The following is a 24,816-nucleotide window of genomic DNA, read 5'->3' as shown; positions in this document are numbered from 1 at the left end:
GGATATATCAGAGAGGTAATTTATATATAGTTTCTTTATAAAGTACACCAGGATCTGTAAGATGTAGCATGTGCTGCAGATGATGTTTCAAGTAGTTATTTTTGAGCTGAGCGCAATAGCCTGTGTGAGAAGTAAAATAAATGTGTTCACCTAAACACAGATGGTGGTTCTCCCTTAAAACTCTCACAAACTTCTCAATTTGAGAAGGCACCTGTGTAGCAAATAATTCCCTTAAGTTTAAGAGACGTCTTCAGCTATGTCTGACTGCCCCAAATCTGAAATGAGGTGGTGGTTCACAACATGTGCCATGGGCAAACCCTGCCGAAAATTCCCAGGATATGCTCCCATAGATGGGAATGAAATGGGAGTTGGACTCGATGATCCTATGGGTGCCCTCCAACTTGAGATATTCTACGATTTCTATAAATGAAAAGACTGAGCCGTGAGTGTTGCTCATCACTGTTACTGTCAGGAGCAAATCAGCTTTGCATGGCTGGTACCTGCTTAGCATCGCCCGTGTGCCCCTTCGTGCCTGTAGACTGTGGGTGAATCCTGGGGGAAGCGATGCAGCTGAGCTATCACAGGTCTTCTCCTCTTGCAGGTGCTCAAACGGACAATTTGTCATTTCGGCAGCAAGACGACAAGAATGCATCATACTGTTTCCCCTGCAGTAAAGCACAGTAGTGCTTTGCAGTGTCCCTTTCCTTAATCCCTCTTTAATTAAAGCTGTGTTACCATGTGGTACGCTGGGATGAGCATTAGGCATTCGGTCACTCTGGCAAGCCTTGCATCAAATGAGTTTGGTGCAAGAGGACTTTTTCCCTGCTCCCTAAATCAGCTAAGGCCTCAATCTCATTTCTTGTCTCTCTGTGCTCAACTTGAGTACTCATCTTCTCCGGCTACTGGAAGGGAGCTGGGAATGGTAGAGCAAGGAAGGTTTTTCCTCAAGGGTCCTTTTCCCACATGGATCATTCAGATATCTTACACAAATGCAGTATTTCCCATGATGAAAGAAAAATAAGTTATTATATTCATTTATTTATTTATTTCCACATGATGGGTCAGAGCCTTGTGAAAAGAGACAGCTGTACTGTGGTCAGTGAAGCGCTGCCCAGAGGTACCGAGCTAAGGAAAGCTGACCTTCTGCCCCTGTTTGTGCAACTTCCCAAAGCAAAACTCACACCACGGACAGGAGATTCCCAAGGTCCTCCTTGGCATAGAGACGTGGAGAAACCTATAGAGGCTATCCTTCTGCATGGAGAAACTGGCTGGAAATAGGACAAAAAAGGCTTATTTCCATGAACCCAGTTTTCCATGGGACAAAGCTGAAGATCCGGCTTCCAATTTGTGCAAGCCCTGGATGTGTTGTGAGTAGTGGTTTGCATATCTCACTTGGATAAAATGAAAATCTTCAGTATTGTATTTTCTACCTTTGCTCAGCCTGTAAGCTCCTGAATAAAATAAAACTATTGAAGTAGTTCCTAGAACATTAACTCAATATTACGCTTGATACAGCTGAATCTCTTGATCTGCAGAGTCCCTTGCTTTAAGAAGGAATTTCCCTTCCCTTCCCTTCCCTTCCCTTCCCTTCCCTTCCCTTCCCTTCCCTTCTTTCCCCTTCTTTCCCCTTCCCTTTTTTTTTCTGTATGGGAGTACGTTTGCGTGAAGAACTTCGTAGCGGTATCCCGAGAAACAGAGACAATTGCTCTAAAAAAAACCCAGCAAACAAAAATAAGCAATCAAAGCATCTGCTTGCAAGCACAGCTGATTTCTGGGGAGTGAGGAAGGTGTTTTCTCCCTTTCTGTGCCCAGCAGTTTGTAATTGGTTAGGTGATTTAAGGAAAGAGAGTGGGAACGAAAGAGAGTGGGAACGTGGTTTTTGTGTGCAGCAGGACGTACTGACCTCTTCTGGAAGCTGAGGACTGGGAAGTTTGATGGCCCTATTATGTGAGCTACTTCATTGACCCCTATATTCAAGCATGATTAAAAACACCAGTGAAGAGCTGGGCACAGAAAAAAAAAAAAAAGCTTTTTCCAGCAGTTGCTGGGGATGGGGCGAGGGAAGCTGTGGATGCTGCACACTTCGGAGTGCCATCTGCTGGCATAGGACTCACTTAATCGAATACAGGAGCCTTGTTTTAATAGCACTTAGGTGAGAACGGCAGCAGAGAAGGCTTGATGACCCATCGATGCTTGTTCTCAATTATTACCCTTGAGATGAGGATAAAATCTGTACGGAGTTGGGGTGGGTTAGGATGTTTTACACTTCTGTTGAAGACAGAGTCCCTGCTTACTAGATAGTGGAAAAATGCAGTAAGTAACCACATGCTACATGTCCCCTCTGTACTAGGTAGAACATACGTATTAAATAGAGTTGAAATAGGTATAATATTAATGCATTTGTGTGTATACATACATAATTTTTTCAGGTTCCTAAGGAGGAGAAATTTTAGCTTTAGGTCACATCTGCTGGGAAGCATCAGGGAGTTTGCCAGTTTTTAGTCTCAGCTAGTCTGGTGGTCATCTGTGTGGAGTCCACAGGGCTGTGCAGCTTCTCCCTCTCCCCAGTTCACATCATTTTGGCACCCCAGTCTCAGACTGGGAAAAATTGGGGCATGAGGGAGGGTTTTGCAGAAAAGTAGAGGGGGGAAAGGACTTTTTCTTTACAGAGCACTACATTTTTTGTTTAAAAATGCTGAGTTTAGGATCTGCATTTTTTTCTTTTGTTTTTATATGTTTCGTCCCTCATACCTCTCATTTTACAAAGGTGCATCTTTTGCCTGTGGGATGTCATTTGTGTTCTTGTCCTATACCAGTCCTGCTTATTTTGAGATGTATTTTATTCTGAGCTTGATGATACCCAACATTATAAAACTTTTTTTGCCTCTTAGCACTGCTTGCTGCTTCCAAACCTACAGGCATTGTCCTCCCGTAGAGACCTGAGTTCACACAAAATCCCTTTAATCACCATTTCGTCATCTTGACTCTCCACTTCTGCGCTCTTGAATCTCACAGCTCTCCAGTAGTGCTTCTTCCCCTTCCCAGCTGTAAGAGGCTGGAAAACATTACAGAATAGAAACTGGCCACCAAAAGAAAAGGAAAGGTTTAAAGAAGTGTGGTATGGAGGTTTGGGGGGGGGCGTTGTAAATTTATTAGGCTTCTTTATTTGCAAACAGGTGATTGTATATAAGACTTGATATGAAATAGGGGGAGATGAGTTGGGAAACTCGACAATGCTGAATTTTAGTAGCTGTCCCCACAGATCTCAAACACTTTGCAAATTAAGATATTTTAACTTTATAGGGGGAAGAACCCATCCGCATTTTACAGAAAAGGCAGAGGTAGGATGGAGATTGTAGGTCGAACAGCAAGATATACTAAGCTCAACAGATTTGCCTTTGTCACTGTTTAAAACACAAAGCTTTTGTTCCTGGAGTAACCCATGCCGTGGGGTATCTGCTTTGTTGTGTCTTGGGCATTTTTTGTTTGGTTGGTTTGGTTTTCATGATACTCGGAAGGAAGTGGAGATTGGTGGGTCTGGAGGTGTGTACAAAGAATAAGTTGAGTAGCTGTCAAATGCAAGGACTTTTTAACATGCAAGGAGTCTGCAGCATTTATGTGTTTTGTGGGTTTGTTTATCCACTGTTTTACATTGGGGTATGAAGTATAGGATTAGGAGTAGACCTGACAAGTTAAGTCAGATACTTTTGGGTAGCCCCTCAGTGAATTTGAAAGCTCCTGTCTGTGAGAGTAGAGGAACTGGGCCATGGTGTCTTCATGGTGTGGGGATTTGAGGAACATACCCCGTTGCTTTCAGTAGGGTTGTGTTCTCATTGGCCTTGCTTAGGGCACAAAAGATGGAAGGGAGAATGCAAGTATTTCAGTGAGACTCATCTCATATGACTTCTTCATGGAAGTCATGTAGCTATTGTAGACATTGACAGGAAGGCATTTTGCAAAAGGAGTGATGTGCTGCATTGCTGTATTCATTTCCCTGAGTTTCTACTGAAGAGCCAAGGAATGAGTGAGGTGTTTCATGTTTATCCAACATCATTACATTTAACATCTTAGAGCTTTCTTTTGATATCCTCTGTTAATTCCCAGCATCACAGCAGGAAACAAATTAATCTCCTTGTTCCCTGGTGCAAATATTTGGTGATAAGGTTACTGATAAGCTCTAAATTAGCTTTCATAGTTTCTGAATGCAAAGTTATACATGAACTTCCTTACATACCATGGCAACTGGTTCCTCTTGGCAGGTTGCTCCGCTGAGTATGATAAAGATGACTTTGGCTTCATTTCAGGATAAGTGATGTGACAAGACCGCTTGTCTGCAAAATCTTTACCATCAGGAAAATTCCTTGCACTATGATTCACTCATGCCATATGTGGGGGAATTAAATTCTGGGTGAGATGCATGAAGGAAACCCCACAGGAGAAGAAATGATTTGGCAGCTGATCCATAGAGCTCTTTCAGCCACCTCTAAAGAAAATGCTGTGATTCCAGTATCAGCTTCATTGCACATCTGGGCTTGACTCATCTGAATAAAGAATAAAGAAACCCAAAGAAATAATTAAAGTTCATTATTGCATGTATATGAAATAGCATTATTAAAGTATCTACCTCACATTTATTTATATCCCTTCTTCCTGACAGAGCCTGACATGTTTCGCAAACACCACTGAATGATTATATATTCTTTGCCCAAAATCTGAGGATGTTGCTCTGCATTTTATTCATCACTTTTCACTCAAAATTTATGTTCCTGCACAATCCGTACATTTCCTGAGATCTCTTTGTGTAGGTACATTACTCATGAGACCTACCAGGCATATTTAGAATAAATCCGGGTGGAAGGGCTCAAATTTCTTTCTGAGAAAGTCAACATTTTCTGAGGAGTGCTGCACTGGGCACTGCCGCTGCATGACAGGGTGAGACTGGAGATGAAGAATACCACCATCATCACTAAAATCCAGTAGACGTGTTTTGGTTAGCAGGATGGAGTTATCAATGATGACACTTATCCAGGACAACTGAAGTAACATGGCTCCTCTTGGAAAAATTCCTGGGACTTTAGGTGGTACCCAGTGCTCAGAGACTTTTGTAAAACTCAGCCAAATCTAGTTTCCTACAAAATTAAAGCAGTGTCAACATCCTTAGGAGACTTGTCCAGGACATACCTCAAGGGGTTGTCTCTTAGTTACGATCAGACTGGTCTCATCCCTTTCTGTTTGCGAAATAAGACCCGAAAATAAGTGAAAACGGTATGGATTAGATATGTGGCTTTGGCATATTAGCACAGCTGTGTTTGAGCTAAGCAGCAGCAGGGGTAAAAGTATGGGTGGTGGAAGCAAATAGAAAGTCTCCAGCAGAAAGGTAATGTAAACCCATCAGGGACTTTAAAACGCTGAGCCAGATCGATGCTTCTTTACTGTTGGAAGGTGCCACCTCCCTCAGCAGGCAGTGTCAGTGGTTCATAGAGAGCTTTCCATGGAGAAAGTCAGTGTGCAGCCTAACGATTATGATAAAATATGCAGTGATATTATGGACTCAGTCAGCTTCCACAATTTGATATGGAAAATATATGTCCAACATTAACTGTGCCAATAATTTCCTCACTCAGTCCAATCTCAGATCACTAGAGAGTTTAGTATTTGTATGGAAAGAGAGTTTTTTCCAATACTTTTCTTTTACCCATTTTTTAATCTCTATTACTAGAATCCCCAGTGGTAAGAAAGTTTCCTTTCCAGCAGATAGGCAGGATGTTGGTTTATCTTCAGAAATTAGTGGCAAATACTTCTCCAGGAGAAGACAGAGGATTCTGTCTGTAAATGGGATTTGCTGCTCGATCACTGTGGACTTTACTCCCCAATAGTTGGCTTGTGTATAACTTAAGGAGCAACAACCGTAATGCGTAGCCTTCCCTAATGGCTACACTGGTTTTGGAAAGATTCCCTGCCTTCCTTCTCCCATCCCTGCTTCTGAAATATGTCAGCACTACTGGGGGTTTAATTCCCTATGAGGAAGGTCTGCAGATGGTCCTATCTCACCTGAGTGGGAGATCTGTGCATTTTAGAAGCATCCCAGATCTGCCTTTGGCTTCCTTTCAATTCACGTCTGTGCTTTCTTTCCTCTTTGTCCCACTCTCCCCCTTTCCGAGCATCTTCTGTGTTCTTCATTCACTCTTGCTGGTCCTTGCTCTCTTTTTGATAAGTTGTCCCTCTTTCGCTGTCACTCTCTCTCCTTCTCCCCAATCTTGTGCTCAGGCCATTCCCCTTTGTAGAAGTTTTGGCAAAGAATTGAGAGCGAAGAACATTGAAGCCATTTCCTTGATATGTATACTCCCTTTATAGCATGTGATATGATCAATTGCTTTTCTGCCCATAACCATACTATTAATGTTTAATTTGTGCTTATTGACATAATGATACCTATTGTGAGACTAACATAAATATGCTCCAGGAACAGCTAGGAAAACAAGATAAGAGTGTCTCAATGCCCAGGGGACATACACAGGCTGGAGAGTAATAGGGAACGTTATATATTTTGCTCATCAACAGTTTTTCAGTGAAAGAGGATTTAAAAACCGCAGCACTTTTCAGCATATTAAGTAACTGGTGCTGAAGCGAATTGGGGTTAGCTTGTGTAGTGACTCCTTTCTTTGTTGTAGCAAACTACTTCTGACTCAAGCTTAGTTTATGAAGTTCCTCTCCTCAGTGGAGCCTGTGGAGGTCCAAAGTCTTCTTTGCAAATATTGCTCTCTTCATATTTGAAAATTTGAAGGGATATGAAACAGGGTTGATCCGGGATCGGGAGTTGGAATGGCCAAACGGTCTGTTTCTGCCTGGTTTCTACACTGTCCTTTAGGAGAACTGGGTAGCCTATTTGGAGAGAAGAGTAGCAACCTTCGTAACTCAAAAGTACAGTTGCATGTCATGCTAAAAAGTAACCAGCCGAAATGAAACAAACAGGTTCAGTACAAGTGTTTTGAATAAACAGTTAAATATCATAAAGCTGAATAGAGGTGGTAAATAACTTCTGAGGAAGCTTCACTAGGATCAAAATTCAACCCTCAGCAACTAAATCCCAGGAACTATAACTCTGTTTTATTGCTGATTTTCTTTTTCCTGGTCAGAGTCCCTCCTTGTTGTAACATGAAAGCTCAGCCTGGAGCTTGGGAGAGAGGAAGGTGGAATTTGTGAGGAAGCCAACTTTAACACAGTGGCTTCCCCACTGCAATACATCCCTCTTGGTCCATATTGGGCCTCCCTTGATTGATTTAAATTGACCTTCAGGCTTCTTCTTGCCTCTTGCTATGTCCTGAGCACTAAATCCTGGAGAAGCAAAGACCTCTTGTCTGACCTCAGCACATTTCATGGATAATCTCTGTGTCTGTTCCGTAACGTCTTCAAAAGACACAGCACTGAGCATCCGCTTTCTCCTCTCTCCCCACCACTGGTTTGTTTCTAATGAAATATTTATTAAGAGAATGATATTTGCTGGCAGAGAAGGAGATAATTCATGCGAGCAATCAGCTCTGGGTTAACTGGAGAATGAAAATGTCTTGGACCATAGCAAAAACTCATAATCAAAGGGCTCCCCAGCTATCCATCAAACAATCAATTACTGTATCCATTAGTCCCCTTTCACCACACATTAGAACAATTTACTAGACGTGCTAATGTTCGGGTCATTGCTCCTTAAGGATGAGCAAATAGCGGAGGGACCTATCAAAGTTTTGATGCAGTATGATCTTATGCAGTGTGAATATATAGCTTAGATCACTTCATATCCTCATGGTATTATTAAGTCTATTAAGGACCTGGTCTATGAGGGAGGTGCTGGTTCCCTCCAGATCTCACCAGCTGGAGGAAACTTGTCAAAAGTAATTCGGCATTTCATACGGTTCAGCCTTCTGTGTGGTGAGATAGAAGGTCATTCTGTGTGAAACATGAATAAACAAACCACACATCAGTAAAACAGTGGTGGTTTTGTCACTTCTTGGTTGTGCTGACCAGATATTTGCAAACATGTTTTCTACTCTTAAATGTGCCGTGTGTAGGAAAACAGGATTTCTCCATGAAGAGGGAATCCAGGCTGGTTCTATGGCACCACCCCAGATCTGTCTTGCCTCCTTGTCCTCATCCAGTACCGGATAAATCTAGTGGGATCTCAAACCATGCATGCCGAAGGAATGTCTGTTAATTATTCCACAGTGCAGATTTCTACCTCTGAAGGCAACAAGACTCTTTCTACAATCAGTTGAGAGAAATAGACACATCTTAGTGTACTCATCAGAGCTGAGTAGGATGAATTGTTCTCTAGGAAAAAAAAAAAAAAGCCTGTGGGGGTTTTGGTGTTTTTTTTGTATTGTTTTATTTTCTTTGTTCTTTTTTTCGATAGCATCCCTTGGCCACACCTGAGCATGTGAAGTGTAGGTCTCTACTTCTGAGCCTGACATTCAAGGCTCCCTTTATAGTCTACGACACAATCTCATGTTAAGTAGCTGTCAATCTTTTTAATCTGGAGGATACAGCTCTTATCTCCATTGACTTTATTGACCATGTCTCCACTGAATATAATGGGAGTCTTAATAAGGAGCTTGGAGGTCAGTGCTTCCAGTATGGGTACGTAAAGCTTGGTGAGGTGGATTTCTGGCAGTTCAATTTGGCTGATGAATTCAAATGAAGATATCTACTGTGTAAACCTCTCAAATTAGTGTTAAGAGGGATCCCACTTATATGTCTATACCTCTAGTCATGAACCAGCATCTGCCTAATTTATCCCTCTTTCTCTGAATGGGACTCTTGATATCTGATGAGGCAAACTGGCATCTAACTTTAGAAACTCTGTTAACAGCATATAGCTCCTTGGCTCTATTAGCAGTTTATAGCTGCTTAAAAAGTCAGTGGAGAAAAGACAAAAAAAATGAAGCAAGGACATAACTTTATTGAGTTGAACTACCCGCCGGAGAACTCCTCTTCACAGTTTTGAGTAGACAGGGAGCAGAATGAAATAAATTCCCTGCAAACACCCTTCCTGTGGTTCACTGTGCTCCCTTTCTCCCCCAAACATTTGTGGCTCGTTGGACAGAGAGAGGGGACAGTGCCAATGGGGGTATGCCTGCACCCATGCGCGCACCCGTAGGTGTTAGTGAGGAGCGTCTTGTGTGCTGCAAAGTCTTAGGTTATGTGATGAAAAGCTCGTCTCCACACACACACAAAGGAGCACCGAGAAACAATATGTTACATACTAGAAAATAGTGTGCGCCACTGCCTGCAAGTGTGCTGTATGACCTGGAGCAGCTCATTGCTGAGGCTGTAGGTCCTGATTTCCAAAAGGAATAACTAAAAAAAAAAGAGAGCATTTTGCGTAATAAGTAGTTATTTCATAAGGCATTATGAAGCTCGAGGTGTAATCTAGTCTTCAAAGGAATAGCAGAAAGCTGTCATCTTTCCACTGAGAGGATCCTATTCCAGCGTGGGTTTGGAGCCAGAGGTCTATTTTGGGGAGTAAAATATGATTTTAATTCAGTGAGTATGTACTAGCGTTTCAGAATCAGTTCATTTTTCCTTTATTACTGCAGGAATAGAAAAAGTCCATATTTGAGTCCTCTGAGACTAGGTCGAATGGTTTGGAAAATTACCAGGAGGCAACCAGTCAACCAACCAACCAAAGCCCCATACGTCAGTTTTCAGAGTAGACTTTAACATGTGACAAAATTCCCCCTGTGTTTGGGTGAAAGTTTCCAACAGAAATGTATTTTTATGGCACAAGCAATGAAGTCCTGGAGTTTATGGCTTGGGAAGGGTATTGGTATATACAGGGAGAATAAAAAAGAATACGAACAGGGCAAGTAAAATAACATGAGGTATATAGTCTATAAACATCAGATGAGAAAATGAGGGAGCTAAATTAAGTAGTCTAGAAGAAAGTATCAATAGAGACATGATTACAGTCTATAAATACTTTCAAGGTGAAAATACAAATGAAGACCAGGTGAATTATTCACCGTGTTAAATGATTGAAGTCAGAATGGCCTGATGTTAGGAAAGAAACATGTAGGTTAAGTACTAAAGCTAATAAAAAACAGTTGTGTAGATGGTTAATGCCCCATCAGTTTGGAAAGTCAATAGCACAGTTAAAACATAAGTAAAATAAATAATAATAATAGTCCAATAAAAATGTGTGGTGGAAATTATCTACATATTTATCTGTGGCCTCTCCTGCCTCTGACACAGTTAGGACATTGTCCTGTTGTTAACTGGAAAAATGCACAGATTTTTTGGACAATTTTGTTACATGTCACGTTCTGGAAGCGCTGAGCTGAAAACCTTTCAGCATTTTTTATCTTAATCCTTTCCCTGAATGTTTTATTTTGCAAACATTTTAGGTAGCTTTTCAATCCTCATGAAAGCCTTCATCAAGCCTGTATGCTAACCGTGTGGTATGGGACTGAACGCTTGAGCTAAAGAAAGGTTAGCATCTCTGTAAACGTATATCACAGAGACAGCATGGAGCACATGAGGATAATAAAGCTGGTCTGCATTGCTTTCTTTTGCTGGCACTTCCTATTTCTTGTCACTGTTTGGAAGGTTAAATTCACTTCGTCTTGCCCTATAAAGAACTCATACAGGATAAATTAGCAAACTGCCGAATTCTTCCTATTTCGTTCTCCCTGGACAAACTAATTCAGAAACAAGATTTTGTTCCCTTTAACAGTGTTTACACTTCCCCTTTTTATTATTTCACTTTGCAGGCATTTTGGTCACAAATATGCATCTGTGACTAAATTTACCTAATAACTTTAGTTTCTCTTTCTTGAGACATTGTCTAGATCCGTATACCTGTATCATTAGTCTTGAGGAAGAATATAATCTTTTTGCTGCTGTTCTTGTGGTTTTCTTTAAACCAGTAAATATCCTGACTTCACTTGACTTGAAATTCAAGTTGTCACTCTTCCTTTTTCTTGAGATTGAAGGTCATATCTTCCAGATAAAGTTTACTAGTTGTTAAATACTTCCAGTAAAACAGTGTCCTCTGATCCTTGTCACTCCTTGCTGTCACAGCACACAGAAACCAGGGCAAGCATTAATTCCCTTCAATTAAACATTTTTTTTTAAGGTTATTTACAGATTGGGAGATTAGACTATGTTAGACAGGCACAATCCCTGGTCAGGAGAAAGAACCAGACTCATCCCCTCCTGCATGGATGTCTAGGACAGGTCGGAGGAATGGTTGCTGGGAAAGTCCCCATTAACGTTTCTGGACTTTAGAGGGAGCACTCTTAGAGGGACAGCAGCCATTTCACCAATTTAGTTGAAAATATGATCTTTATTTTACTGAATGTATCACTTTATGGACAAAAGCTACAGACCTTTGGATTGCAGAAGTCCCTGTCTAACTAGGCTCTGCTGTGCAGTACTCTGCCATAATTATACACTTAAGACTACACTACTAGAATCAAATGCTAATTTCCAAGTATCTTCCTTTTCTCCCAGCATTGCCAGTTGGATGATTGTGTCCCGTGAGCTGGAACACATTGTGTTTGGAGGCAAAGCAAAAAAAAAAAAAACAAAAAAAACCAACCAACAAGTTTGGTAGGAAGCATGGGGAGGTAATAAAAAGAATTTGTTTGTTAGTTTATACACTTGCAGCACACGCCTTATTAGCTCGAGAAGATATGTCACTAAGAGAGACCAAAGAACTTGGTCCCTAAGCAATTCTTGATTGCAGCACACAGAAACAGCAAGTAACATTGAAAAAAGCTGGTTGGTCTTGCTAAAGACCTATTTTGTTATCTAAGTTTAAGGAAAAGCCCAAAAAGACTGTTCTTTCCTGGCATTGGTTATTTTTTTGACCCAAGAGGAACAGCAGAACCTCTATAATAAGATGCACTCTTCCAGATCCAGCTGAGCTGGCTGAAAACACAACCCACTCAAGCTGTGTTGGGATTGTCTTCATGGCTTTCCTAGCACGATGGGCTTTGTGATTGCTCCCAAGTCCATCTCTAGCAAAACCAGTGGAGAAACATCCATCCACCTGTTTTTCAGGTCACCTGCATGTATAACTGATGTGGGATAAGGGACTTTCACAAAAACTACGTGCCTGGATTTATCTTTCATTAAATAATCTAAAAAGGGACCGTAGAAAAAAGGCAGTCAAATCTTCAATCCTACCTGTTTTGGGAAGCAACCCAACATAATTACCCAGTCTGTGTTAACGATTACTTCCTCCATCATCTTCACGGTGGTTTTGCTTTCCTAAATCTCATTTTATTTGAGGTGCTTATGACAGCTTCGGTTCTGGTCAGTTTTAATCAAAAAGCTCAGTCTAACTAGATCTCCCTAGAGATAGAAAGTTTTCATGGAATATGTTGAAAAGAGAAGCTAGGGCGAGCCCTTTACGTGCTGTCTGGCCATGGTGAATGGGTTCGCCAGAGGTTGACCACAGATCAGGTCACTGATCCCTGACAGATTCTTGTATAGCAGTGCTGCTAGATAGTCCCAAATTGGATTTTCAATATTTTCATTTCGATTCAGTTGGTGTCTCTTGTTTCACTGCAGATGTCTGTCATTTTGTATCTTTTTAACATTTTTATTACCTTTGTTTGTATTTTAATTAAAACAAAAAATGTCCTGAAGAAAAACAATTAAGGGTTTGTGTATAGTATTAGTGTAATATTTAACAAGCAGCTGCCTGCAATCAGGCTTGGATCAATAGGCTTTACTGTAGCAAATTTACAGGTAAATTAAAAAAAAAAAAAAAAAAAAAGAGGTTTACATGGCATCAAGGAAGCGTGAACTTTTGTTCCCTCTTTTCCCATCACTGCTGGGCACACGTGAAGGGTCTGTCAAAGGCACGTGCATGTTGAACTTCCCAACTTCTGGTTTTGATCCGTTTGGTTTCACTGCTGATGCCATGCCGTGCAGTTTGCGCTGCTGACTTCACACTTTGCTTGGAGTGCCTTCTTCAGATGGGACGAATCCTGACCTAGACTCCACAGACTTGATTTTCTTTCTATTGAGAGGTTGTTTGCTCAGGTGGAGACACCACATGGGAGTCACCAGTTAATTACTCAAATGGACTCTGCCTGGCTCTGACTCTCTTGCTTAATCATTTTGAGTAAATCACTTTGACTTTATGTTTTCAGGTTACCAGCCCGTGACAACCCCTGTGTTTTGTTCTGAGTTAGTGCTGAAAAAAAATTTCTGTGAAGTGGACCACAGGTCTGAGGATCCTTTGAGATAGAAGACAGACCATTTATGTCTTGATGCCTCATGTTGAAATCTGATGGATAATAGAAGGCTGCTGAGAAAAGCCTGTAAGTGAAAATAGGTTATGTTTTCCTGCAGAGGCACTGCTGTTGTCCCAGTGCACAGCTAGTCATTTCTGTGCTGCAGCTTCTTGCTGTTTTCTCAGTACAATGTTGGTATTATTCGAGATGGGGCTTTTCTGTGGATGGTGCCAGAAGCGGTGGTGGGGTGAATGGGTGCTGTCCCATCCTGCCGCTCAAAGCTCAACCCCCACTTTTCTCCTTCTCTCCCACAAAGGTGGACCCCACTCCCACAAAGAGGCAGGAACCTTGTGTTGTCTCCCCATCCCCATCCTCATCAACTGACCACCTACCCTGACAAGGCTCAGCGAAGCTTCTCCAGATGAGTGGCAAAAAGCTGCCTCTGATTTTTGTCCTGATTTGGGATCAAGCTTTTGGGCAGTAGCTGAGGTTTTGTGAACGCAGACGGTGCAGGGGCTGTAAAATGGGCAGATATTTTTTAGAGCAGTCACTAAGTGAGAGTGTTGCTCAGTCCCAGGCTGTGAACATTTGCTTGGTCACTGAGCAGTCTGCTGAAACCCTGCCAAAGGCCAGCAACCAAAAGAGATTAAAAGATTGATGTCAAAGAGGTTTTGTGGAAGTCAACCATGTTTCTGAAAAAAAGTGGCTGAGCACTCCAAAAGCAAAATACAAAATACAAAAGCAGTCAATTTCTTGAAAGAAAAAGACATACTTTTTATTTCCAGCATCTTCCTACTTTTCCGCTGCTCCACATTACAGCGTGGCACTTTGCCCCGACTAGGGGTTGTCTCTGCTACCGGAAATCAAGCTGACTTTGGCTCTTGCCTCCACACGAACCCAGGAGAATGACTTCTCACTTTTTTTTCTTGCACTAGATGGGTGTTAAGGAGTGACTCATTCTCCTTCTTGTTTTGCCTTTCCAGCAGGAATGTGCTCACCAGCTGTGCGGCACGTACATCGGGAGGCAGAGACAACGCGGTCCTTTCTAGACAGTCTTGATGTGTCTGTGAGCTCTTGCAAGCGTGGTCCATTTACACAAATGCTGGGTGCTTCAGATGTTCAGCGAGGGAGCTGTGAGCAGGGGAATTTTTTGCTTAGCATCAGGATCTAGTGACGACGTACAATACAGCTCTCAGACAGCAGTGCCAGCCAAAACATTGTGCCAGCAGCAGAGTTGTGCAGAGACAGAGAATTATGAGAATATAATTCAGACAGCTAGGAAAGGGCAGGAACAGCTTTAGGAATGCGATGCGTTGCTGTAAAAATACCAGTGAATGCTCTCTCCTTCATGACAATCTTAAAGGAATGTTTATCCACTTGCTTTGCATGTATAGAGATGCCACCTAAAGCTGGTGATAGCACAGGCAGTTGGCTTTGAGAAGGATGGGTGTAGACATGTGCAATCAGACTTAAGTCATTCAATGAAATGGGTTTGAAAAGGAAAGGATGTTAGATTACAGAGAGGGGAAATTTAGACCTCTTTTCACTGTTGCTGTTTCATTTCGCTCACATCACCACGGGACCATATATTTGCATGGTAGATAAAGTTGCCAAATGGAGAGGAAAAAAAGGAGAAGAGCTGGAAATAGGAACAGGACAAACTGCCCCTTCCTTCCCTTATGGGGCAACTGTAAAAATTATGCAGGGTAAAAATACATGACAAAATGTAGCCCTCACGATCAACTGAAGTTTGCCCTAGAAGCTGATGATCTCCATAAGCAAAATATCAGTTTCAACCCCACCATCTAAGCCTGGTAGGAAGGGCATTCCTCCTAAATTTGGTCTTCACCTTGGGGTGAAAATATGCTGTGCTTCTTAAAATCACATTGGTTATCAGAGAGCTAAACCTCAGGCCCCTGGCTTATTTTCTTTTTTTTTTCATCTACCACAGACATGTCATTTAATTCTCTCACCCTGAGTTCAGTAAGATCGACTCTGAACTAGAGCAGCCTTAGGTGATGAGGTCAGGATTGCTCAGAATGAATTTGGTGAAGTAATAAAGTCTTAAAGGAAAAATAAAGACGAAAAAAACAGTAGGAGGTGTGAACTAGGTACTCTGTTACTAAGTCTCTTCTAGTTCCAGGAAACTAAATGGATTTTCTTAGTCTTCATGACTGCAGAGACTTGAACGATTAAATTTATAAATGCTGAAAAGCGAAGTAGCAAAATAGTTTCTGCTATTACATTTTCCCTAAAATTACTAATTTCTTGCAGATTCCGTAGCAGGAAGCTGGTAGCAATGGTGATTTTCTTGCTCAATTTCAGGTTTACATCATTCAAAAGTAAACAACTTGATCAAGAATGAAGACAGAAACACATGAGAGATTCTAGTTAATTTAAATAAAAATGTACTTCAACCCTTCCCTTTATGCTAATTTCCCCATACTGTTTTTTCTCATGCTACATTGGTGCAGGGTAATCAAATTTACATAACTTGAAGAAAATGCTGAACGGCTTTCTGTATTTGCCCATGTTAGTGGTGCATGCAGGAAAGATTGAAAATATTCTACTTAAAAGTTGTCCTTGTTACGGTAGTTTTAAAGGCACCCATGTTTGAGTGAAAAGGAAGAGCAAGCAATGGTTAATTTGTGATTGCCGTAAGATAACAGAGCTCAGATTACCAATCACTGCTGCGGTCTTCTGTGTGAAAGATAATGCAAAGTTGTAATATCACTATTTCACTCCTCTAAAAGATTTAGAAGTCCCAGGCTGCTTGTTCTGTGCCTGCCTGAGGCCTTTCTACCTGTAATTGCTTTGGGCTTTTGCTTGGCGAGATACAGCTCTAAATCTCATTGAGTCTGCAAGGTTAGTTGTTTTGGAGGCATGGTTTGAGAAAGACCATCTAATCCGATTTATCTGTCTTCTTAACCTAGCTGTATGTTGTAGATAGGCAGGCCAAACTGGCTGCTCCATGCCATTTTTGTCCTGGACAGCTTGCAGTGCCAACGTGCTATTAAAAATGTGTCAGGCACAGGCAGGCAGCATAACTACAGCAGTATTCTGCACAGTGACCCTCCATGTAAAGTATTTTATTGATCTTTAATGCAGGCACTCCGGCCTCATTATTCTACATGCAATAAAACGTGAATCTCTAAGCTTGGATGCTAGTGAGAATAGGATATTCTCATAAAGTGTAGCCTGGCTGTTTATATGTCTATACATACTATAAAGCAAGAGATAAACATCTCTGCATTTGCATTTTGTTTGAAAGCCAGAGCCAAAATGTTACCCAAGGAGATGTGATAGTTTGCAGGAGGTGTGGGAGGTGTGTTGATTACTGCTTGAGCTGGCCGTATCCCTGCTAGAGGTGGAGAAGGCTTCTGGAGATTGGAGAATACGGAGCAGCCTTCCTTGCTTTACTACCTGAGTCATGTAAGACCTCTAAAATACTCTATTTTCATGGTTGCAGAAGATTTCCTTGGAACAAGCTGCAGTATGTAGTACAAAATTAGCTTATGTGAGTGGACTTCTTTTACCTGTGCTCATATAAATTGGGAGGTAACAGTGAATTTGTGAACCGTGCTGTGCATATCAAAGATGGTCTCAAGTGTCTTACAGCGAAGTGATGACGAGGACAGCCCTAATGGCTTGAAATGTGCATGTGAGTGCAGAAATAGTCAGAAAAGAAGGAACTTGTGTTCCTCCTTAGTCTCCAGAATTAGGTTTTCCATCCAGTTAGGAGATCCACCTTCCCTACTTTGACGGTACCAACGGCTCCGTCACATCCATCCTAAGATACTCTGTTTGTATCCTCTTCCCATGTTTTCACACACGGTCAGAAATGAAACCCTCCTCTCCAGGACACGACTCCTGGCTGAAGTTGGAGTGGGTGGAGATGGTGTAGAAAGGGATTCACATTGTCTAATTTCAGGCACTCAGCTCACGTAAGTCTCCTTTTCAACTGCCTTGACACCAAAGTTAAAGGTAGAAGTGCGTGAATGTCTTCCTCAGCCCTTCCTCCTCCTGTCCCAGTAGTATGTCATTCACCTGGTGGAGAGAGTCTGTAAATCCAGCTCCACTAAATCTTAATTATTTACATCGACTTTTACAGTTCTTTTTGGAAACACTGTGAGAGGTTCATCTTATTGCAGCTGACATTGGTCACCTTAATTATCTGACTTGTAACTAACCTGAGCTGGAGGGAGTGTATGTGTGTGTCTCCCTCTTTCTCTCTGTCATATAATTTTTCTCTATATCTTCAGGTTTTGATGAGGTGTGGAAAAGAAATTTTCCTTTGAAATCACTAAACATTTCACTGGCAGTAAGAGCCATTTCTCATCCATCTCCAGTCAACAGTTTGTGTCCTTAATTCCTGATAAGGGAACAACCTTGTAATGAGCAATCAGAAATGGCATCGTTAAAATTAGAGATGTAAAAGGGAGCTACAGGACTGAGACGGTACCAGCACACATCTTGCTGCTACAGGAGATTCCCTAAATCTCTGAAGATAAACTGTGAAGGCTGGTTGATGTTCTATTATATTTCTGCTTCTGGGTGGAATAAAGACCTTATGGGAACTAGAAGAGAGGTCATTTCAATCCCTTGCTTGGTGATTTTCTGTGACATGGGTTGTAAGACTTGTGATATTGCTGTGTACAGGGAGAAGAACTTGTGTGTGTTAATGCTCCTTTTCTGTCCCTTCTAATATACAAATGGGGAGTGAGGCAGGCACAGGGCTGCGAGGGGGTCATCTCTGGAGGGGTCTCAGACACGCAACTTCTGATGCAAAGATTTTACTGCTGGTGAAGTACAGATACTGGCAGAAGTTGCCACCATCCAGATAAAACCTTTTTTTATTATTATTTTTTTCTCCTTTTCTCTACTGGCAGCTGCATAGAGCTTCTCCCCATTGGTAGAATAAATCTGATAAAAAAGTGTAGTTGTAAGCAGCAATGATTTTATCCTAGTGAAAAGATCTTATCCAACAGAAAAAATGTTGTGCCTGGGCATAATTTTTCAGATGTGATGAATAACAGCATAGTATGACCCTCAGTCCTAAGAATTTAATTTTAAAACAACTACTGAGCATATCAGATATAGTCAACTTTTTCTGTCCTATCTTTTTTTCACAGGCAGACTTTGGTTTATAGATACATCTTGACAAAAATCTGCCATAGGCAAATTTCAACAAAAGAACAACTTCAAACACATCCAATTAACAATTTATGAAAGGGAATCCAACAGAAAATTACACAGAGATTCACAGGGCATAAAATTTGGCACTAAATCAAATTTAGTGTGGAAATGCCTGTATAGGGAGTTATGGCCCCTTCCAGTGCATTGTCAAAAGGAACTTTATCTGTGGAGGCTCAGAGAGTGCCCTCCATCGTATCTTTTCTTGCTATAAATAAAATATTTTGTCAGACATGGCAATGAGCACAACTCAAAAGGGAACAGAGACAACTGATAAACCAAGCTATAAGCAGTTTTCAATCAGAAGTATTAAAAGTCATTAGATTTCTTCACACTTTTGAATCTAGGATTTGTTCGCTTTATCACAGAAATGAGGGGCTCTGTATCATCAACAAACACAAAATCACTTTTAATTTGTTAGCACAGCCAGCCACCATACATACCCTGATAGCAGGTCATGGTGACTATATTTAATGTTACTATGGAGCCATTTTTATGTCTGGAAGGCAATTTCAGCCCCCCTGCATCCTGTTGTTTCCTGATTTACTCACTCATTCAGCAGCCGTGGTTTGATTTTCTCAAAAGATGTTAAGGATAAAAACTCATGTAATTGCCTTCAGCAGCTCTGAAATTAACTTAAGCCACTACTTTGTTTAGAGAAAAACATCTGTGTCTAGACCATTATCTATTTAAACACAGGAATAGCCGGCTTTTGTAAGAGATGACTGAGCAGCATCACCTGCATTGCACTATCTATCTGGATTATTTGGGGGGGCAAGTTACTTACAGATACCAGGACCAACAAGTGGGGATGACTAGTAGAGTTGACGCAGGCCAAGATCAAGCATATTTGTGATACAACTGTGGTATTACATGGACTAATATAAGTTGGAAAGTTGGTTGCTGTATTGGCAGCTCTCCTGTTAATCCTGTGCTTCCACATCAGAAGAGAAAACATTTGAAAACTTGTAAATTTATTATCTTCCACTGAAACGTGTATCTGCGTAGGAAAGCATGGCTTTAAGTGGCCATTCGTGTGCCAGGTCCATGGCACAGTGTCCTTTCTGTGACCGTAGTGCAAGAATTTCATTAGATCGCTGTTTTCCTGTGTCTTCAGAGGGCAGACGCTTGGGCTCTTCCAGCCTACTTAGCGCTGTGCAGTATAACTGCCTCTGCACGTCATAGTTAGGCCACTGGTGAAGATGAGAGGACACCTCTGTCACTATAAATGAGGCGTTAGAATACCCCAAGGGTTTTTTTCTTGAGTCCATTAATACATGCTTTTGGCACTGAAACACTCTACCAGGTAAGTTAGTGTCCAAGGCACGTAATAATTAGTGAATAAAACACCCCCAGAGTATCTTAATCCTATTAAAATGTGTCTTTTAAAGTGTAAATGAATTTTTAACCTAATTTTAAATGATGATTTTCTTCCTGTAACACACCCTTTCTCTGTAGATAACAGATCCCAGGGAAGCAGAAGGTGAAACAAAGTATGACATTAATGTCAAAGTTTTTAATAATTCTGTTCATATTTTTTAAAGATGCTTCATTTTTTGCTGCCGATTTTTCTGTATGCCTCTGCTTCTTCCATCACCCCGCTCCCTTCCTCACATTGTATAATTTTCCTTGTCTGCATCTAGATGATGGTGATAATAATAATGAATTAATTTTGTAAGGCAAAGTCTAGGTTTATGCAACTGCAAAAATTCTTTAGTTTCTAAATGCAGAAATTATACACTTTTTAAAGAATTAAAGAAGAGTTAAAGCGTTAAATAAGCATTTCCAGATGCTTGATATTCTTCAATATCTAGCCAGCTAGAGTGTCTAAATGTGATTGCAAGAGTTAAATATTACCCATTTTCTCTACACCTCCTTCACAGTTCCTCCAAGGCAGATCTCTAAGCAAAAAAGCAAGAAGTAAAACACATTATAAGTGACTTTTTTTTTTTTTCTCATTCCCCTGCCTCCCTCATGCATACTTGGTTAGGCTTCTCATTCTTGCCGTTGTGATTTAGAATTGTTTCCACTGCAACTTCCAGTTCAGTCCTCCTAGTCCTTCCAGTTCTCCAGTCCTTCTGTGCCCTTCCAGCCAGTGCCGATGGCCTTGCTTCTTAGTCACCCTGTGGGAATTCAGGGCATTACAGATCTTTGAAAAACTCAGCCACAGCAAGACAGCAAAGGCCTTTATTTCTCAGGCAGAAATCATTGAAAAGCCCCAGGGTTTGTGCTTCAGATAAGCCCAGATTCAGAGAACTGAACATCCCCCTGATTCTTGTGTTGTTTTCTCTTGTAGCTTTCAGAGACTTTGGGGACATTTAGGTCAAGAATGTGCTGTAGTGACTGCCATTTCTTCTTTCAGAACCACTTGGATTGCTTTTTTATTGTAAGTTTTGATTAGGAGTCAAAGCTCAGCTCGAGGCCAGTTTAAAGGACCACGTGCATTGTTTGAAGTGAAATACTCGTGCGGTTGTAGGATTGGAGTCTTCGGCAGTGCCTGTTAGTTTAGAACTTCAGCTCAGCCTCCTGATTCTCCAAACCAACCTTGTGTCAGTTCATTCTCGGAGCCCAGTCTAGGCTGAACCGAACATCTCTGTGGGCACAGAAGCTAAAGGCTGGAAGGAGAAGACCCTGTTAAACCTCTGCCCCTGCCTGCAGTGTAGATGTAGCTGGATCATGAACAGGCTCTTAAAAACTGGATCTGAATACAAGCACAGCTCCCAAAGGCAGTATGAATATTTAGCTACCCAGAAAATGGTATCTGATATGTCAGCAAGATCAGATACACTCTATAGAATGAATACCGTGTAACTGTGAGTAGCACAAACTGATGACTCTGAAGTCACATTACTACAATAATTTTCCCATTTTTTAGCTGTATTTAGTTTATCTCTTAAGCAGACAAGGTAGGATCCTTTGTTATGTTGAATGTTGTAAGTTGGATCATAAAGTCTTCAAGACAAATGCATAGGCTTTATGTCTGCCTGAGAAAATATCGAATTCCAGAAGAATTTGCAGGAAAATCAACAAGGGAAATGTGTAATTTTTTCAGATGCATGTAAATGTTTTGTTCTGTCAGAACTGTTGGAAAATTGAATTTGGTTGCTGTGGCTCAAATGTAGCTCAGGAGATCTGGCTTCAGGTCCTAACACTTCTTTCGAGACTTGATATGTTTCCTTTCATGTAGCTTACTCTTCACCTTTTCACCACTGTTTACGTGATCTATTGTATTAATATTTTCTTTTCCCATAAGAAGGCTGTTTAAAACCGGACAACATTTACACTCCCTTTGCTTTCTTTCCGTTCTCCCATCTCAGCAGAGCCCGAGGGCCCCCTTCTCTGACCTACCTGATGATGAGAAGATCTTTAACGGAGGAGATGGCATGTGGCAGAACCAGAGCCAGGATCAAGCCTTGCTCTCAGAAATCACAGAAGAGGACCTGGAGGCCATCCGTCAGCGGGAAGAGGCCATTCAGCAGATTGAGGTCAGTAACTTTCTCCCTTCGTGGGCTTGTGAGCTGGAAGTGCAGATCCCTTGTGTTGTGGATTGCTCAACATGATGAAAGAAATGCTGATTTACATTCCTGCCAGTACAGTATCACTAAAAGTGGGAGAGATTATCAAGTGTTTCTAAAATTGGAAATCAGTGGCAGAAGGAAGAATTAGAAATCCATATGACCTGTAATGAAATAACAAGAATCAATTAATTCTCATGGGCTAATGTTTGGGTTGTTTTTTTTTTCAGTGAGTCTTCCATAACAGAGTTGGTGGTGAGATAGTTTAATTGAGCTTGGTTTTGCAGCAAAACAACTTTCTTGGTGCATGCAAACTTGAAGCTGGAATTTGTCACAGGCAGAAAATATTCAGCTTTACCATTAGAGAGAATAATAGGTAGATGAAAGGAAATAACTTGTTAACTTTTTCAAATAATTCAATATTTTTGCTTTATCTAAGTATTTGAATGTTCTTAATGTAGTTAAAAGAAGACATACTATTTTTATTCCCTTTTTTTTAGAAGTGCTATAAATAAAATATGAAAAAAGGGAACAAAAAGAGGTCTGAATAAGTTAAACATCCCACATTTTTCTTTTTATACTTCTCTTTTTATGCTTTTGGGAAACTCTTGTTACTCAAATTTAAGCAATAAATGAGTAAAACCAAAACATTTTAAATCTTTCTAATTTGTATGCTTTACAGGCCTAAACTCAAGACGAACCAAAAAAAGAGGGCTTCAGAATAATCAGAACATTTAATTAAGGACTATACTTTGTCCTTTAATTGGATTCAGCTAATTTTATCAGAATAGATTTTTGTTGTGGTATAGCAGGAATTGTGATTAAGTTAACAGTGCAAAAAGGGGACAAACGTTCCCGCTGTCGACTGGTGCTTTGAGGCTTTGACCTCTGTTTGCAAACAGTGATAGCTACATATGATTCAACACTGTAAGTAAGAAATTTTGATAGTTTTACAGGAGTTGGTCGAGGTTACTGTATGTGTAATTTCTGTTACGGTTTGCTGAATAGAGATGATGGAGCTTTGTGGGCTTGTGTGCATTACTAGGGATGAAATTGTTAAAGAATATTCTCACACTGGGTTTCCTTGGGTGTGAATTGTCCTTTCATGCTTGAGGAACGTCTTTGCATCCACCAGGACAAACTCTAGGAAACTTTGTTACAAGAAAATGCGTATTTTGGGATGTTCCTGCAGTTTGATGTTTGAGAAGGATGGTAGCAAAGGTATTTCTGAAATGGTGTTGTGGACACAAAGGATATTGTTGCGATCCTTTTGTTTGAAATATAGTCACTGCCTTTTTCTTTCCTTCTTTATGTTGTCCCCTGTCCTCCCCAGAAGAAGAACACATTTAGTGTTTTCCCTTTTGGCAGTGGAGAATGATAAACCCCAAGCCAGCCTCAAGCACGCCAACTTTGGAAAATCAAGAGATTTAGTCATGTTTCCTTAGAGAGATCTTTATTTTGCTGGTTAAATCCCATTTCTGTGCCACAATCTGATATCTCTGCATCACACCACACTGGAACACATGGCCATGGTGGGGTAATTCAGGCAAGTTAAGTGAATCCAGTCCCAGCCCTACATAACTTCTAAATAAATACAATACTCACGTATCATGCAGCTTGCCTATCTATTGATTTGGTAGATCCTGTAAACCTTTCTGCCTAATATGAATTTACCTCGGAATATCTTATTTAACTTCTGCAGTTAATAACTTATTCAACTTAAGCAGTTAATGTTGTTCAGCCTTCTGCTTCCCAAGAATGTGTGCACTTTCTTTTTACCTGTTTGTATCCCATCTCCTGTATTCATTTTGCTTTGCTATCCGAGATCCATGTTCAGCCTGTAAGGAGGACAGCATTCCACAAGCATTATTTCAAATGTAGCTTAAACATTTCTCCTCAGGAGAAAAACATTTACGACCAATAGTATTTTATTTAACATCTCTTTTGAAAGAAATATAATGAAAATGAAATGGATTTTTGGACTGCATCATACTTCTCCCCAGCTGTATTTGAATAAGCAGATGGTGCTTTTAAATCATCATTTTCACTGGGTTTTGTTTTTCTGTTTGTTGACCCACTTGAACATATTTCTTTTGAAAGGACTCATCTTCCACATTAAAACTTCCCTGATTTCATTAGAAGTTGTGGGTATACAGAGAAGGGACTCACTGAGCTCATAGTCACCCTTACAACTTTTTTCCAGTATGTTTTCAAAACCACAAAGTAACCAAGAAGGTTAAAAGGAAACATTATTCCTAACTGTCAAACACAACTAATAAACTAAATTTATTGCCAAATTGACGTACAGCATTTGTTCTCCTTTGCTCTTTGGGGACCAGAATGAAGAATATTGCTGTGCAAAACTTATCTTATGCAAGTAGATTGATCTTGCTGGGATTTTTACGTTTCTGCATACCTAGGACCAGAAACATGTAGATCTTAAGCAGCACAGAACATCGTATCTTCTGGGCCACACTGATTAGTACACAACTTTGGAGAAGCTGATGGTGCTGGTACCAGTAATGGGCCCTTTTTTTTAAGAGACATTGAATTTTCCCTTTTTGCAAGAACAGATATAAAACCTTTTTATTGCTAAAGAAATGAGGAAATAAATTCTCCTCCTGTCTTGTGTCCTGAAAAACAGATATAAAATTGTGCCCATAATAGACATCTTCTTAATGTTCCAATGACTCTTTCCCACTTGTGTGTTTTCCACATCTCCAGAATCTCTTCAGAGGTTCAGGTTAATGGGACATTGTTCTCTGTCATGAACATCCCTTGAGGCACTTTTCAGCGTTCACAGTTTCCACCTAGAAAGATAACAGCCATGTCAAAAGTTCAGCTGGCTGTTCATTTTATTTAAATGTGCT

The 24,816-nt window shown here is 40.7% G+C and overlaps 1 protein-coding gene across 24 annotated transcripts in view; it reads left to right on the top strand.

Annotated features, from left to right (window-relative positions):
* Positions 1 to 24,816, top strand: part of TSNARE1 (t-SNARE domain containing 1) — a 489,936-nt gene that overhangs the window by 232,757 nt on the left and 232,363 nt on the right. For 23 of the 24 annotated variants that reach the window (XM_075024058.1, XM_075024043.1, XM_075024060.1 and 20 more), the window contains one exon: positions 21,749 to 21,916. In XM_075024058.1, coding sequence (XP_074880159.1) covers positions 21,749 to 21,916 — 168 coding nt within the window. The remainder of the gene's footprint in view (positions 1 to 21,748; positions 21,917 to 24,816) is intronic. The other variant, XM_075024061.1, reaches the window with a different exon arrangement.

Source organism: Buteo buteo, chromosome 3 (assembly GCF_964188355.1).
Source record: "Buteo buteo chromosome 3, bButBut1.hap1.1, whole genome shotgun sequence".
In the NCBI taxonomy this organism is placed as follows: domain Eukaryota; kingdom Metazoa; phylum Chordata; class Aves; order Accipitriformes; family Accipitridae; genus Buteo; species Buteo buteo.
This window is presented reverse-complemented; position numbering and strand designations above follow the sequence as displayed.